Source organism: Babylonia areolata, chromosome 1, assembly GCF_041734735.1.
Source record: "Babylonia areolata isolate BAREFJ2019XMU chromosome 1, ASM4173473v1, whole genome shotgun sequence".
Lineage (NCBI taxonomy): Eukaryota > Metazoa > Mollusca > Gastropoda > Neogastropoda > Buccinidae > Babylonia > Babylonia areolata.
Window position 1 is genome coordinate 59703218 of NC_134876.1, and position 17500 is coordinate 59720717.

Consider the following 17500-nt stretch of genomic DNA (forward strand, 5'->3'; position numbering starts at 1 on the left):
GGAGAGAGTTAATAACGGCGGGGGGTAATTATTGCCCCGTTTATACTGCCAACTTCCCCAAGGTGGTTAACTAATCATGGCAAAATCATTATCAGTGACAAGTGACTTCATCAGACAGGTGACCGCTTAATTGCTGCTTTTAATTTCTGCCTCCTTCACTGGTGGTTTAATCAACCTAACCCATTGACCGCTGTTGTTGACAGGTATGTGCTTGTCAGTGAATGACTGTTGCTAAGAAAAGACAGAGATTGCAGGTCAGGTTGTCAGTCGCAGTTTCTTACGTAGACTTCTTACTCTTGGGGGGTAGTATTTATATTTGTGTTCAGCAAAATCATGATCATCAATAAAAAAAAATTTAAAAAAAGTACACAAATTAATGTAGTTGAAAATGGTATTCTCTTTGTTATAAATAATAACAATAATAATAATAATAATAATAATAATAATACAACTACTACTACTAATGATAATAATGGTATTTATATAGCGCTGAATCTTGTGCAAAAACAAATCAAAGCGCTTTCACACCAGTCATTCACACGCATGCATAACTCTAAAACTAAAGAAACTGTAGACAAGGAAGAGGTAGGCGAGGGAGGCTGTCTTGTGAAGAGGTGAGTTTTAAGGCCATACTTGAAAGAGCTGAGTGCGGAGACCTAACGACGCGAAAGGGGAAGTTCATTCCAAATACAAGGTCCAGAGACAGAGAAAGAACGGCGTCCAACAGTGGAGTGTTTGAATCTTGGTATGCGTAAACAGAGTGGATCCGAAGCCGATCGTAGAGAGCGAGATGGAGCGTAGAGGTGAAGGCAGCCACAAAGACAGGAAGGGGCAGATTTGTGAATACGTTTATAACATAGAGTGCTGATCTTATACTTTATTCTGTGTGAGACATTAACCATAGCTCAGCAGTCAAAGTGACAATCAAGCAGGGCGAGTGGGGTGGGGGGTGGGGGTGGGGGGTTGGGGGGGAGCCTCACTGAGGCTAACTTTCTAACTGACCAGTGAAACGTGCGTTCGTCGATCAAACGTGGGGTGGAATTTTCGTGGTTTAGTTAATTAGCCTGCAGCAGCAGCAGCAGCTACTGTTATCAGTCTTCTTGCCTGATTCCGATCAGGTCTGGTTTGATTGACTGAATGATTGATTGATTGATAAAGTGGTTGACGTGGCACTGTTGTCTGACTGACGGGAGGGAAGTGGGGGAAGGGGGCACGGGGGGTGGCGGTCATTGAATCCCAGATGATGATGATGATGATGATGGTGATGGTGGTGTGGTGGTTGTGGTGGTGGTGGTTTGTGTGTGTGTGTGTGTGCGTGTGTGTGTGTGTGTGTGTGTGTGTGTGTGTGTGTGTGTGTGTGTGTGTGTGTGTGTGTGTGTGTGGTCGTGCTAGCGTCCGTGCCTACGAATGTGCGTGTGTATGTAAGTGTGTGTGCGTGCGTGCGTGCGTGTGTGTGTGTGTGTGTGTGCGTGCGTGCGTGCGTGTGTGTGTGTGTGTGTGTGTGTGTGTGTGTGTGTGTGTGTGTGTGTGTGTGTGTGTGTGTGTGTGTGTGTGTGTGTGTGTGTGTGTGTGTGTGTGTGTGTGTGTTGAATAAAAACAGAAGCATTTAAACGTCGTAAAACGATCAACCGACAGGTGCTGCAGACATAAATTTAGCATAAAGGAAAGGGCAGCGCACCATACTGTTCTACATAGAATACATAAGGCCTGACTGAGCATGTTTTCCATGTTCACACAGCTAAAAAGGTGTGACATGATAGTACAGTTTTTACTGTAGTTTTGATTTTCCTGGGAAAACGAGGGGGTGGAGATGGGTGGGTGGTGTGGGTGGTAGATGTGTATGCGCGCGCGCGCGCACGTGTGTGTGTGTGTGTGTGTGTGTGTGTGTGTGTGTGTGTGTGTGTGTATAACAAGCAGACAGGCAGACAGACAGACAGAGTTCTAAACTTAGTAACAGTCAAACCAGACTGACAACAGAAGGTTCTGGTTTGTTAAGCTCCTTCGAAGTCAGGACTCCCCCACGCCGCAATCCCAGCCCCCTTCACACACACACACACACACACACACACACACACACACACACACACACACACACACACACACACACACACACACACACACACAGCGGATTGATGTGCGTGGAAGGGGATAAGGGATGCGACATAAAAGCTTGCTTATTTTGCTGCTGCTGTGACGGGCGCAATAGCCGAATGGTTAAAGCGTTTGCATTTTCGATCTGAGGGTGACCGGAGTTCGAATCTCGGTAACGGCGCCTGGTGGGTAAAGGGTGGAGATTTCTCCGATCTCCCAGGTCAACATAATGTGCAGACCTGCTTAGTGCCTGAACCCCCTTCGTGTGTGTAACGCAAGCAAAAGATTAAATACGCACGTTTAAGATCATGTAATGCACGTCAGCGTTCGGTGGGTTGTGGAAACAAGAACATACCCAGCATGCACACCACCGAAAACGGAGTATGGCTGCCTACATTTTAGCGGGGTAAAAATGGCATGCGCGTGAAAGCCCACTCGTGTACATACGAGTGAACGTGGGAGTTGCAGCCCACGAACAAAGTAGAAGAAGCTGCTGCTGCTGTTGTAATCATCACGAAGCAATACAGTTTCAAGATGTCACAGCGCGCGGACTAATGAATAAAGAGAAACAAAAATCAGTAAAAAAACAAAAACAAACCCAAACAAACAAACAAAAAACCAACCAAACAAAAAAATCCACAAACAAATAAAAACAAATCAAAAACAGCTCACGAGAACTTAAGTCTGAATAACAACAATGTGAAAGAGATACCTGTCTGTTGTTATTGCTCTTGTTGTTGTTGTTGTTTGTTTTTGTTGTAGCTGTTGTTGTTGTTGTAATTCTATTTTAGCTGTGTTGCTCGCTCTTTTCTGTTGGTTTAGATTAAAGTTTGTTTCCATGTCAACATAACACTGTTACAAATATAATACGAATTCGACAGCACAATGAGAAGGTTTTACAAATAAAGTACTGTCGCAATAATTATAAAGTCACATTCATACATTGAATATATGACGGATGTCATGTTTTTTGCAGGTTAAAATGAACGTGATTTTTAATTCAAAGAAGATTTTTTTTTAAAGATGCATATGGTGGAATGGAGAAAAGCGACCAATAATGCGAGCAAAAGTTTCAGATCAGTTATCAGTTTCAGTTGTCGTTTCTTTTTTCTCTCCACTTTTAGTTTCGGATTTTTTCAAGGAAGGCATTAAACCAGACACACACACACACACACACACACACACACACACACACACACGCCCCTCACCCACCCCCTTCCTCTCTACAGCCATAAATAAATACGCTGGTAGTATAGTAACATACACACTGTAACTAACTATCCCACGGAACGCTGTGCCGACAAGTCAGTGCACTTTTCCCCGCCGTCCACTGAACTGAATGGGTTCACCACCACACAACAGCATTTGCACAGACCGGATATCATTTCCTGCTCGGCGGGGCAACAGGAAAGCCTTAATATTTTATTTCTTCCTCCATATTTTTCTTGCATAACTGAAAGACAGAGGAGTTCGTGAGGGGATGAAAGAACGAGTAAATGAATGAATGAATGAATGAATGACTTGCCAATGACTGCTTGCGTCGATGAGTTAACTCAGCCACACTATTGCGAAAATCGAAACGGAAACGTTTTTTTTTCAAAAGGTATGTAATTCAATATTTAGGGGATTGTATTGATATAGTGCGCTTACACAGACGCAGACGGACAGGCAGACAGAAAAAACACACATACACACACACGCACGCGTGCGTGCGTACAAACACGTATAAAAACACATACACATTCACGCACACCACATGCATACACACATGCAAATACAAACACAACACATGCACACACGTACGCAAGCAAATACAAACACACATACTTATACACACAAGCACACATACATGCGATGTAGAAAGGTAGTTGTTGCCTATTCAGTCTAACATCTTGATATAAGATTTGACTTTGACTTCCATATACACACGCACACACACACACACACACACACACACACACACACGCGCGCGCGCGCGCACACACACACACATACACATACATACGCACACACACACAAGTACACACAAAGAAATATCCATGACTGTGGCTTATTCAAGACATGTATACAAATCAACCCTTCTGAAGTCATTGGAATGAACACTAATGGTTTTTTGTTGTTGTTGTTGCTGTTTTTTATTTTGTTTTTTTCAACTGATGACAAACAACATCAAAAGGCCTTGTGAGATCATTCGCTAAAAATTAATCTATCAGTATTCTCCACAGTTTCAAAGATCTATGAGATCGATGACATTCGTGTTTAGTTCTTAATACGAACAACACGAACTGGAGAGAAGAAAGAGAATGAGAAGAGTAGTCAGAATCATTATGCAGAACTGGGATAATTATATGCCTCTGGCTTTTTTCTCGTTTCGGCGATTTTGAATTCAGATCTTGCAACACGGTTTGTGCTGTAGGGGGAGACATCTGTTGTCGCCTTGTGTGTGTGTGTGTGTGTGTGTGCGTGTGCGTGCGTATGTGTGTGTATGTGTGTATGAGTGTGTGTGCATGTGTATGTATGTATGTGTGTGTGTGTGTGTGTGTGTTGAATTGATGGGATATGTGCTTTGCCGCTGGGTATATCTTTATGCAGTGTCCACATCACGATTTCGGTTTTATTCTTAACGCATTAGGCATGTTAAAATACACAGACATATACACGTGCAAACATACATGGGCACGGACACACACACTCACACACTCACACACACACACACACACACACACACACACACACACACTCACACACTCACTCACACACACACACACACATGCACACACGCGCGCACGCGCTTGCCCATGCATGTGCAAGTACAGACTATATATATATATATATATATATATATATATATGTGCATATATCCTATCCACCCCTCTCTCTCACTCACTCTCTCACTCACTCTCTCTCTCTCTCTCAACATCTGACGTGGCAAGATGTTCATGCTTTCGGTTTGCTCATCTGATGACGTTGATGGAATTTCCAAAACTCAATAATTTTTGCCAAAATTAATTGCTGAATCACAGTTCTCTCTCTCTCTCTATATATGTATATATATATTTTTTTTTTTCTGTAATGTGAATATGTTCCTGCGCAAAAGAACGATTTTCTTTTTCTTTTTTCCCCCTCTCTGTCACTCCCACCACCAGAAATGTGACGACGCTGAGGTCTCCGACAAGAAGCAGTACGGTACGTTCGCCAGGACTCAGCCCCCTAGCACACAGTCGGCCAATTCCATGCTGGCCCTGATGAGACACTATGGCTGGTCCCGCTTTACTATCGTGGCCGAGGTGTGTGTTGATATTGTTATTGTTATCAATATTCTTCTTCTTCTTCTTCTTGTTATTATTATTATTATTGTTGTTGTTTTTGTTATCATCATCATCATTATCATTTTTGACTCACTTGTGTAAACAAAGTGAGTCTATGTTTTAACCCGGTGTTCGGTTGTCTCTCTCTGTGTGTGTGTGTGTGTGTGTGTGTGTCCGTGGTAAACCTTAACACCGACATTTTCTCTGCAAATACTTTGTCAGTTGACACCAAATTTGGCATAAAAAATAGGAAAAATTCAGTTCTTTCCAGTCATCTTGTTTAAAACAATATTGCACCTCTGGGATGGGCACAAAAAAATAATAAAAGAAGCCTAATTATATGCAAACTGCATTTACTGTTATATTTATATTTTTTTGTATTCTCTAAACTTGGCACTTTGACCTCTTATTCTGACACAACAACAAGAGGAGTCATTATTATCATTTTTTGTTCAAACAGGAACTTCTTTTGCTAAGCATGGAATTTTTATTTATTTTGAAAACGTTTTGGTGCAGATAGTAAAAAAAGGGAAATTACTCTGTAATTAATGCTAGGGGACTTAATTTATCACAAGTGAGTCTTGAAGGCCTTGCCTCTCTTGTTTTAATTGTTGTTGTTATTATCATTGTCATTATCATCACTGTTATTATTATTATTATCATTATCATCGTTATTATTGTTAGTAGTAGTAGTAGTAGTATTCTTATTATTACTATTATTATTACTGTTATTATTATTAGTAGTAGTAGTCGTAGTAGCAGTAGTAATAGTAGTAGTATGAATTTTTTTTAACATTCCTTTATGTCAGTTATTATTTAAATTTGTGTTTTTATTGTGAAACGCGCTGAGCCCCACCGGAGATGACAGTATTATGCTACATGAGCCTGCATAATAATGATAATAATAATAATATTATTATTGTTGTTGTTGATATCATTTGTACGTACTATTATGCCAGTTATTCTTAAATTAGTATATTTTGTAGTAAAGCGCGGTGATCCCCATCTGAGGGCACAAGCCTGCTTTTCTAGTTCTTCTTCTTGATGCCGATACATGATTTGTTGTTGTTGTTGTTCTTCTTCTTCTTATCTTCATCATCATCATCTTTTTCTTCTTCCCCTCCTCCTCCTCCCCCCTAATCCTCTTCATCATCGTCATTTTGTTGTTGTTCTTCTTTTTCTTCGTCGTCGTCGTCGTAGTAGTAGTAGTAGCAGTGGTGGTTGTGGTGATAACAGTAGCAGAAAAGGAAATCGGAAGCTGTATGGCCAACGTCTCGCGTTCATCAAGGATTTGACCAAGACCTTCCGACAGGAAACATTTGCAGGGAGCAAGGAGAAGAGGCCGGCAGGAGAAGAGGTGGGAGGACAGCAACTCAAAGAGTGGACAGGTGACAACTCAAAGAGTGGACAGGTGACAACTAGGGGTGGACAGGTGACAACTCAGCGTGGACAGGTGACAACTCAGCACAACTCAGCGTGGACATGTGACAACTCAGCGTGGACAAGTGACAACTCAGTGTGGACAGGTGACAACTCAGTGTGGACAAGTGACAACTCAAAGTGGACAGGTGACAACTCAGAGTGGACAAGTGACAACTCAGTGTGGACAAGTGACACCTCAGCGTGGACAGGTGACAACTGAGAGTGGACAGGTGACAACTCAGCGTGGACAGGTGACAACTCAGCGTGGACAGGTGACAACTCAGTGTGGACAGGTGACAACTCAGCGTGGACAGGTGACAACTCAGTGTGGACAGGTGACAACTCAGCGTGGACAGGTGACAATTCAGCGTGGACAGGTGACAACTCAGCGTGGACAGGTGACAACTCAGAGTGGACAGGTGACAACTCAGCGTGGACAGGTGACAACTCAGCGTGGACAGGTGACAACTCAGCGTGGACAGGTGACAACTCAGCGTGGACAGGTGACAACTCAGCACAACTCAGCGTGGACATGTGACAACTCAGCGTGGACAAGTGACAACTCAGTGTGGACAGGTGACAACTCAGTGTGGACAAGTGAGAACTCAAAGTGGACAGGTGACAACTCAGAGTGGACAAGTGACAACTCAGTGTGGACAGGTGACAACTCAGTGTGGACAGGAGACAACTCAGCGTGGACAGGTGACAACTCAGAGTGGGCAGGTGACAACTCAAAGAGTGGACAGGTGACAACTCAGCGTGGACAGGTGACAACTCAGAGTGGACAGGTGACAACTCAAAGAGTGGACAGGTGACAACTCAGAGTGGACAGGTGACAACTCAGAGTGGACAGGAAACAACTCAAAGTAGACAGGTGACAACTCAGCGTGGACAGGTGACAACTCAGCGTGGACAGGTGACAACTCAGAGTGGACAGGTGACAACTCAGAGTGGACAGGAAACAACTCAAAGTAGACAGGTGACAACTCAGCGTGGACAGGTGACAACTCAGCGTGGACAGGTGACAACTCAGAGTGGACAGGTGACAACTCAGAGTGGACAGGTAACAACTCAGAGTGGACAGGTGACAACTCAGAGTGGACAGGTAACAACTCAGAGTGGACAGGTGACAACTCAGCGTGGACAGGTGACAACTCAGAGTGGACAGGTGACAACTCAGAGTGGACAGGTGACAACTCAGCGTGGACAGGTGACAACTCAGCGTGGACAGGTGACAACTCAGAGTGGACAGGAAACAACTCAAAGTGGACAGGTGACAACTCAGCGTGGACAGGTGACAACTCAGCGTGGACAGGTGACAACTCAGCGTGGACAGGTGACAACTCAGAGTGGACAGGTGACAACTCAAAGTGGACAGGTCTAACACTGAGTGAGACAGTCAGAAGGACAGACGACGGTGAGGGACGGAAGAGGCTGGCTGCCAAATGTGTGGTGTCCCACGGTCCACGAGACTACGGGATATATAGAAAGATAGTGGTGGTGGTGGTAGTAGCAGTAGCAGTAGTAGTGGTAGTAGTAGTAGTAGCAGCAGCAGCAGCAGCAGTAGTAGTAGTAGTAGTAGTACTAGTAGTAGCAGCAGGAGCGGCAGTAGTAGTAGTAGCAGAAGCAGCAGTAGTAGTAGTAGTAGCAGCAGTAGTAGTAGTAGCAGCAGCAGAAGCAGCAGTAGTAGTAACAGAAGCAGCAGCAGTAGTAGTAGCAGTAGCAGAAACAGCAGCAGCAGCAGCAGCAGTAGTAGTAGTAGTAGTAGTAGTAGTATAGTCTCGCTTCAACATCGTGGTGGAGGTGAGTAAAACAGACACTTGATTACTTGTTGTTGTTGTTGCTGTTCATCATCATCATCATCATCATCATCATCGTCTTCTTCTTCTTCTTCTTCACCATCATCACCTTCTCCTCCTCCTCTTCGTTATCCTCATTCTTGTTGTTGTTGTTCTTCTTCTATTGTTTTCGTTTCGTCATCAACCTCCCTTTATCGACATCATCAACCCCTTCCCCCCCCCCCCCCCCCCCCCAGGAGACAGCGCTGATGCTGAAGGCAGGGCAGAACCTCCGCCGTCTGGCCGAGGCCAGCAACATGACCGTCAACGACTTCGTCAACGTCTCCGAGTACAGCGCCCTGTATGACCGTTACAAAGTGGGTCACATCGTGCACACCACCTACCTCAGGACACGAGGTGAGTTCATGGTGATGATGGTGGTGGTGGTTATGATGATGATGGTGGTGGTGATGATGATGATGATGATTATGATGATGGTGATGGTGATGATGATGATAATGGTGGTGGTGATGATGGTGGTGATGATGATGATGATGATGGTGGTGGTGGTGGTTATGATGATGATGATGATGGTGATGGTGGTGGTGATGATGATGATGATGGTCATGATGATGATGATGGTTATGATGATGGTGATGGTGGTGATGATGATGATGATGATGGTGGTGGTTATGATGATAATGACGATGGTGATGATGGTGGTGGTTATGATGATGATGGTGGTGGTTATGATGATGATTATGATGATGGTGATGGTCATGATGATGATGATGGTTATGATGATGGTGATGGTGGTGATGATGATGATGATGATGGTGGTGGTTATGATGATAATGACGATGATGATGATGGCGGTGGTGATTATGATGGTGATCCTGGTGATGATGATGGTGGTGATGATGATGTTTATGCTGCTGCTGCTGCTGCTGCTGATGATGGTGGTGGTGGTGGTGGTGATGACGAGTACAGCCACCTGTACCACCATTATAAAGTGGGCCACATCGTGTACAACACCTAGCTCAGGGCAGGGGGCCAGTTCATGGTGATGATGATGATGACGGTGGTGATGGTGATGGTGATGGTGATGATGATGATACGAGCGCGTGTGTGTATGTGCGTGTATGTGAGTGAATGTGTGTGTATGTGTGTGTTAGTGTGCACGCGTGCGTGTGTGTGCGTGCGTACGCGCGCGCGCGTGCTTATATGTGTGTGTGTGCTTGTGTGTGTGTATGTGTGTGTGTGTGTGTGTGTGCGTGTGCGCGCGCGCGTGTGTGTATGTATTTGCACACATGTGCGTACGCATGTGAATGTAGGTGCGCGCTAGTTCGCAGAATGTAGCCCATCATCATTATTTTTATTATCATCATTGTTATTATTATCTTTTTTTTTTTTTTGCCTTCTGCATGATCATCTTTCATTGTGTATATCATATCTGACCCGGTGCCAAATGTTCAGGTGCAAGACAACCAGCTGTGTCGCTGCTTGGTACACTGACCACACTCATTGTGGTGCTACCTACTGTAGCCCACCAAGTGCCGGTCATGCGGTCAGTTTTAACAGCCACGAGATAGTGGTCAGTCATTGACACGCTTGGCTGTGCAGTCTTGTCCCCCCTAGCAAAAGGGGGCCAGGGGTGGGAAGAGGGTGGAAACGTGAAAAGGGGGGGGGGGGGGGGGGGGGGGGGGGGGGGGGGGGTGAGGGGGGTACGACCAAGCCTCGGCTGGTACATATGTATAAATATAATTATCTGAGATGGAGAGACTGATAGTAATGCTATGGATATGCGTGACTGGCTCTCTTCTTCTTCTTCTGCGTTCGAGGGCTGCAACTCCCACGTTCACTCGTATGTACACGAGTGAGCTTTTACGTGTATGACCGTTTTTACCCCGCCATGTAGGCAGCCATACTCCGTTTTCGGGGGTGTGCATGCTGGGTATGTTCTTGTTTCCATAACCCACCGAACGCTGACATGGATTACAGGATCTTTAACGTGCGTTTTTGATCTTCGGCTAGCATATACACACGAAGGGGGTTCAGGCACTAGCAGGTCTGCACATATGTTGACCTGGGAGATCGTAAAAATCTCCACCCTTCACCCACCAGGCGCTGTCACCGTGATTCGAACCCGGGACCCTCAGATTGAAAGTCCAATGGCTTTAACCACTCGGCTATTCCGCCCGTCGCCACTGGCTCTCGATGGGGAGGGAGGGGGGGGGGGGGCGGGAGAAAGAACCCCCCTCCCCACCCCCCCCTACCCCCCGCACCCCGGTGTAGCTGCATATTCCTACCCACTGTTGGTTTTCACTCCGCTCCGGGGTTAGTTTCAATGTTAGTTTCAAGGAGAGTGTCGAAGCGTACGAACTGATCCACATACGCTACACGACATCTGCGTTAAAAAAAAAGAAAAGAAAAAGAAAAAAAAAGACAAGAGTGGCGAGGCCTTCCAGACTCACTTGTGACACGCGCTGTATACAGTAAAGGAATCTAGGGGGGGGGGGGGGGGGGGGGGGGGAACCCAAAGACATTAAAGAAATCGTTAAAATGGGTCCTGTATTGAATAATAATAAGCTTTGGAGAAAAAATGACGGAAACGAAGGTGAGCGGTCTGATGGTGATGATTTTTTTTTTTTTTTAAAGAATATTTATCTACATACATATATCTTTATAATTCTCGTTTCACATTGACATTGTACGACGATGACGACGACGATGCTGCTGCTGATATGACGACGCCGACGACGACGATGACGACGATAATTACAATGACGACGACGACGACGACGATAAAGATGATGACGACGACCACGAAGACAACGACGATGATGATAATGACGACGACGATGACGACGACGACGATAAAGATGATGACGACGACCACGACGACGTTGATGATGGTGATAATGACGATACTGTCTTTTGTTGTTGTTGTTTAGTCTACGTGCTGTACACGCTGTCGGAACTGTTCATCGACTTCGTCAATACCCTGCAGTCCATGGGGCTGACGGACACTGGAGAGTACGTAGTCATCGGTATCAAGGACGATGAGGCCTATGACTACAGCAAGGCCATGGACTACATCTTCCAGGGTGGGTAGTGCGTGTGGTGTGGTGTGTGGTGTGGTGGTGTGGTGTATGGTGTGGTGTGGTGTATGTTGTGGTGTATTTCGTATTTCTCTTTTTTTTTTTTTATCACAACAGATTTCTCTGTGTGAAATTCGGGCTGCTGTCGCCAGGAACAGCGACACTCATTTGGTGTGGTGTTGTATCGTGTTTGTGTGTGTGTGTGTGTGTGTGTGTGTGTGTGTGTGTGTGTGTTGTGTTGTGTTGTGTTGTGTTGTGTCGTGTAGATTGGCCTGGACTGGCTCGTCGTATCGTGTAGTGTTGTATTTTCTATAGCAAGGCTATGGACTACTACATCTTTCACGGTCAGTAGAGTGTTGATTATTGTGTTGTGTTGTGTTATGTTGTGTTGGGCTGCGTTATACTGAACCGCATTTTGTTTGACTACGGCCATGGACTGCATCTTCCTATCGTCAGTAGTGTGTGTTAAACTAGTCCCCACCCCCTCCCCACCACCACCACAATGAATTTGTAATGGCATTCTCATTTTATTTCTCACATATTATGGGATTCTGCTTCCGTTAGTGTGTGTGTGTGTTGCGGTTTCATTCTTGTTTCCTCGTTACGGCTTCAATAGCAAAGGCTATATACCTTGTCTTTTCCTATTGTGAGTACAAAAACACGTGGATTATATATAATAACTCCTGGTATAATTATTTTACGCTAGGAGTGGGTTCCCGCTCATCTCTTTCCTTCTTCTCCTTTTTTCATTCATTCATTCATTCATTCATTCATTCATTTCCATCAGCCATTTTAGCAAAGCCAAAGATTTCATGGTGTGTGTGTGTGTGTGTGTGTGTGTGTGTGTGTGTGTGTGTGTGTGTTTCTTCCTATGTTTTAACGTTTTTTTCACCCATGTGCTTTTAAACGGTGTACAAGTGTGTGTGTGTGTGTGGGGGGGGGGGGGTGCGGGGGAAGGGTAGGATATATAGATGTGTCTGTGTCTTAAAGAGAGAGAAGAGAGGAGAGATATATAGAGAGAGACAGAGACAGATACAGTTGGAGAGATAGAGATCTGTGTCTTGAAGAGAGAGAGAGAGAGAGAGAGAGAGAGAGAGAGAGAGAGAGAGAGAGAGAGAGAGAGAGTTACGATCCAACGTGCGATGCCTGAGTGAGCACAGTCCTTGTAAGCAATGACTGAAAATGATCCTCGTCTGTAGGTCTGTCAACCCAAGCGCTTCAAAGAAACAAACCAAACCATCATTAACTGTACCAGGCAATAAAACTTTCCCAGATCCTCTCGCCCCTTCCCTCTCCCCCCTCACTCTCACCCCCATCTCCACCCTGCCCCCTATTTTCCCATTAGACTCATTCACTATATACACCAAGGGAAAAAGTTCTTCATCGTCGGACAAAATTTTAGACACCAAGTGTCAATCCTGTCCGGTTGGCAACTGACATGATCCCTATTATTTCGGGCAAGGATACTAGTAGTATGGTAACACTTAGTTGACAGTGCCTGGAAAAGGAACAACGACCGGTCAGGTTTCTGTGCGTAGGGTTTTATTGTATGGCAGACTATAAGCTGCAAAAACTGACATTTTAGTCATGTGTCTCGAAAACTTTGAATATTGCGGATTTTGTAAAGCACGTAGAGTTCAGGATAGTGTGCTAAACAAGTATTTATTCATTCATTCTTCTTTTTTCGTGTTCTTGTTCTAGTTGTTGTTGATGTTGATGATGTTGTTGTTGTTGTTCTTCTTCTCGTTTTAAAAAGCACAGATTTTGTGCCCAGTATAATGCCATACACGTCAATGTCCAGTGTGAGACATCATGTCAACCAACCCGCGGTAGATGTCTGGCCAAAGTGTGATAACAGCTTAGGTGGACAATGAATGGCCAGGCAGCTTTGGAAAATGCTTGTGTGTGTGTGTGTGTGTGTGTGTGTGTGTGTGGGCAGGCTTTTTTTTTGTTTTGTAAACGAGTGGTTAGTGAGAGAAGGTAAGAACTTAAAGGGATGTTGGGGAAATCGAGATAGGGAGATGTCTTGGTCGCTGCCTGTCTTTCTCTGTCTGTCTCTGTCTCTGTCTGTCTCTCTCTCTGCATGTCTATTTGCTGTTCAGTTATACATGTTCTTGAAACAACTTCTTTTCACGCCCGATTGTACTTTCTTCCTGAGAAAAATGGAAAGTTGTAGATTTAGAGATGTCTAAGAAAAAAAAAAAAAAGGTGTCCCGAGATTGGGTGGTCTGAGCAATTCCCATATCAGGCTTTGATTTCCACTTTCATTTTTATTGTCTTCCTTTTTTCTTTCTTTTTTCTCCTGTCCTTTCTTTGATTTCTTTCTGTTTTTGTCGTTATCATTGTTCATGTTGTTGTTCAATCCCTGGTCGAATCAAACTGAAAATAACCATCCATCTATTTGTTCCTTTTTCACAATGCTCGCAACGGATCTTCCTGGTAAGTCATATCCGTAACACTCGTGGATATTGAACTGACAATAATAATAATAAAGATATTGATGATGATGATGATGATGACAACGCCAACGACGACAATGATGATGATCATCACACACACGCACGCACGCACGCACGCACGCACGCACACAAAACACACACACACACACACACACACACACACACACATATCTCTTTATGATTATTGCATATTGTATTGATAGCATATACCGCTGTTTTGGCGAAAATTCAGTATTGTTTCACTATTTTCCCGAAGAAGAAACATATACAATTTCCCCAAGTAGTCTTTAACTTTTGTGCGAAATCTGCATCACACGATGATTTCCAGTTATAGATCTGCTGTTGTAGGTCTGTTTGTCTACAGTGTTTTGATCATGTCAACTGTGTGCGATGTATTGCACGTGTTCCATTGTTCCGCTGGTTCCGATTCATTTCACAAAAGAATAGACTCATTTATCCTACTTTCTGATCACGATTACTACAATTTGAAGAATGCAGTCTGTTTTCTTATGGTTTGTTGCTGATGTATTAAAATGCATTTTCTTTTAAGCCAGTGAAATATTTACATAGACAAGGGCAAGACATTTCAGTTTCACACACACACACACACACACACACACACATACACACACACACACACACACGCACAAAACAAATACACACACACACACACACACACACACACACACACATCTCTTTATGATTATTGCTTATTGTATTGATAGCATATACCGCTGTTTTGGCGAAAATTCAGTATTGTTTCACTATTTTCCTGAAGAAGATGCCTATACAATTTACCCAAGTAGTCTTTAACTTTTGTGCGAAATCTGCATCACACGATGATTTCCAGTTATAGATCTGCTGTTGTAGGTCTGTTTGTCTACAGTGTTTTGATCATGTCAACTGTGTGCGATGTATTGCACGTGTTCCATTGTTCCGCTGGTTCCGATTCATTTCACAAAAGAATAGACTCATTTATCCTACTTTCTGATCACGATTACTACAATTTGAAGAATGCAGTCTGTTTTCTTATGGTTTGTTGCTGATGTATTAAAATGCATTTTCTTTTAAGCCAGTGAAATATTTACATGGACAAGAGCAAGGCATTTCAGTTTCACACACACACACACACACACACACACACACACACACACACACACAAAACACAAACAAACAAACACACACACACACACACACACACACACACACACACACACACACACACAGAAGGTCGTCAATCACAAGTAAATTCGGTGACACTCCAATTAGTGGAGGTAATGAGATTGTATACAACAAGACAAGTGTTCCCAAAGTGAGGTTTGTAAATCAAACATTCACTTAACTCGACCTCGTTATTAGATCGTCACGGTCAAATAGACAAAAAAAATATGTGTGTGTTGTGTGTGTGTGTGTGTGTGTGTGTGTGTGTGTGGAGAGCGGGGAGGTGAGGGGAGGGGGAGAGAGTCAGCGGGGGCGTGGGGGGGCAGAGACAGCAAATAAGATTGTCCAGCGGAGGCCCATGTGCAGATAGGGGGTGGAGGGTGGATGCGGGCGGGGGTAGGGATGTGGGTACTGGAAGGAGAGGGGTGACATTAAGAGTGTGGAAGGGGGGGGGGGAACGGGTGAAGTAAAATAGGGTTGTGGGAGAGAGAGGGTGTTTGTGTGTGTGCGGGGAGTGTGAGAGGTATGGAGGCGAGGGAGGGAGCAGGGGGGGGGGGAGGGGCTGAGCAAGATAAAGGGGAATTGAGAGTTTGATGAGGCAGGAAACTTAAGAATACCTTTAGGGAGAATGTGTAAGGTCTGGGTTTGGAGAGAGGTTTAAGGAGGAAGTTTTTTTTTTTTTTAAGCAAGGGAGGAGGGGGGGAGGGGTCACGGGGGGAGGGGAGAGGGGCGACTTTTTGCCCCAGTAACCTTTAACCTGCCCTTCTGCCCTGTGGGTTGGGCACTGATAGAATAGACCCACTGCCCTGCCATGCATGTCGTAAGAGGCGACTAAGGCAGGACCACCTTGCCCGGAGGATAAAGGGGTTTGCGTAGGGTTAACTCTCCTGCCTGTAAAAAAGACCAGTTACAGAAGCATCGACGACAAAGAACCAAAACATTCACCTGGGCAAGGAAGGGTCTCCGTCCCGGAGACTTATGACGCAGTGCAGTGAAAGCCAAAAGGAAGCTGCAAGCACCAAACTCCGCATCTTCAACTCCAATGTGAAGTCAGTTCTGCTCTACGGATGCGAGACATGGCGGACAACACAGACGATGCAGCAGAAGATTCAGACATTCTTCAACACTTGTCTGAGGCGCATCTACAAGATCCGATGGAATGGGAAGATCCGAAACGAAGATCTGTGGGAGCGAGCGGGACAAGAACCAGTGGCCAAGCAGATACTGCGGAGGAAGTGGGGCTGGATCGGACACACCCTCAGGAAGCCAGTGTCCAGCATCACACGCCAAGCCCTGACCTGGAACCCGCAGGGAAAGAGGAAAAGAGGCCGGCCTCGCAACAGCTGGAGGCGAGACACCGAGGCAGAGCTGAAGCAGCAATGGACCAACTGGACTGGAATGGCCAGAACAGCCCAGAACAGAGTGCGATGGCGAGGGGTCGTCGATGGCCTATGCTCCACCAGGAGCGATGGGCAAAATGAAATGATGTGACGTGATGTCACGGAATGAGATCATCGCCCAGTGACGTCAACAGTGCTGATATCGCTAAAGCTAAACTTCTTTTTTTTCCCTAAGCCTGTCATTCAGTCGTCGCAGAGAGGCGCCGCGGCCAAATCGCTTGGGCGTTGGACTTCAAGATTCAGTATTCACCGGTGAGCAGGGTTCGAGTCCCCGTTTCAGCAGAGTGTTGTGTCCTTGGGAAAGGCACTTCTACTCCGACTTTCCTCTTTCCACCCATGTGTGAATGTTGAGCCCTTGACCTACTTATAGACTTGGTCTCCGACCGCGGATAGGTGCTATATAAGTATCCATATCATCATCATCATATCGTAGATCTAAAGCGAATATGAATTCACTTCTCCCGATGCCCATGAAAAGACTATGGGATCTTTTAGGACCTGGTGGATCACAGACCTAGTGGAACGTAGACCGCGGGGAGAACTTAGGCCCGGCAGAAAGTATGTGGACCTACACTACAGCACCACCCATTTTAAGATATTTTTTCCAGTCTTAATTGTTTTTCCTATCGAAGTGGATTTTCTAAATAATTTTGCCAGGAACAACCCTTTTGTTGCTGTGGGTTCTTTTTACGTGCATGCTGCACACGGGACCTCGGTTTATCGTCTCATCCGAATGACTAACGTCCAGACCACCACTTAAGGTCTAGTAGAGGGGGAGAA

The 17500-nt window shown here is 45.0% G+C and overlaps 1 protein-coding gene across 1 annotated transcript in view; it reads left to right on the plus strand.

Annotated features, from left to right (window-relative positions):
* Positions 1-17500, plus strand: part of LOC143285507 (guanylate cyclase 32E-like) — a 56324-nt gene that overhangs the window by 13230 nt on the left and 25594 nt on the right. Inside the window, exons 2-4 of the mRNA XM_076592886.1 lie at positions 5238-5378; positions 8857-9016; positions 11554-11706. Of these exons, the coding sequence (XP_076449001.1) occupies positions 5238-5378; positions 8857-9016; positions 11554-11706 (454 nt within the window). The remainder of the gene's footprint in view (positions 1-5237; positions 5379-8856; positions 9017-11553; positions 11707-17500) is intronic.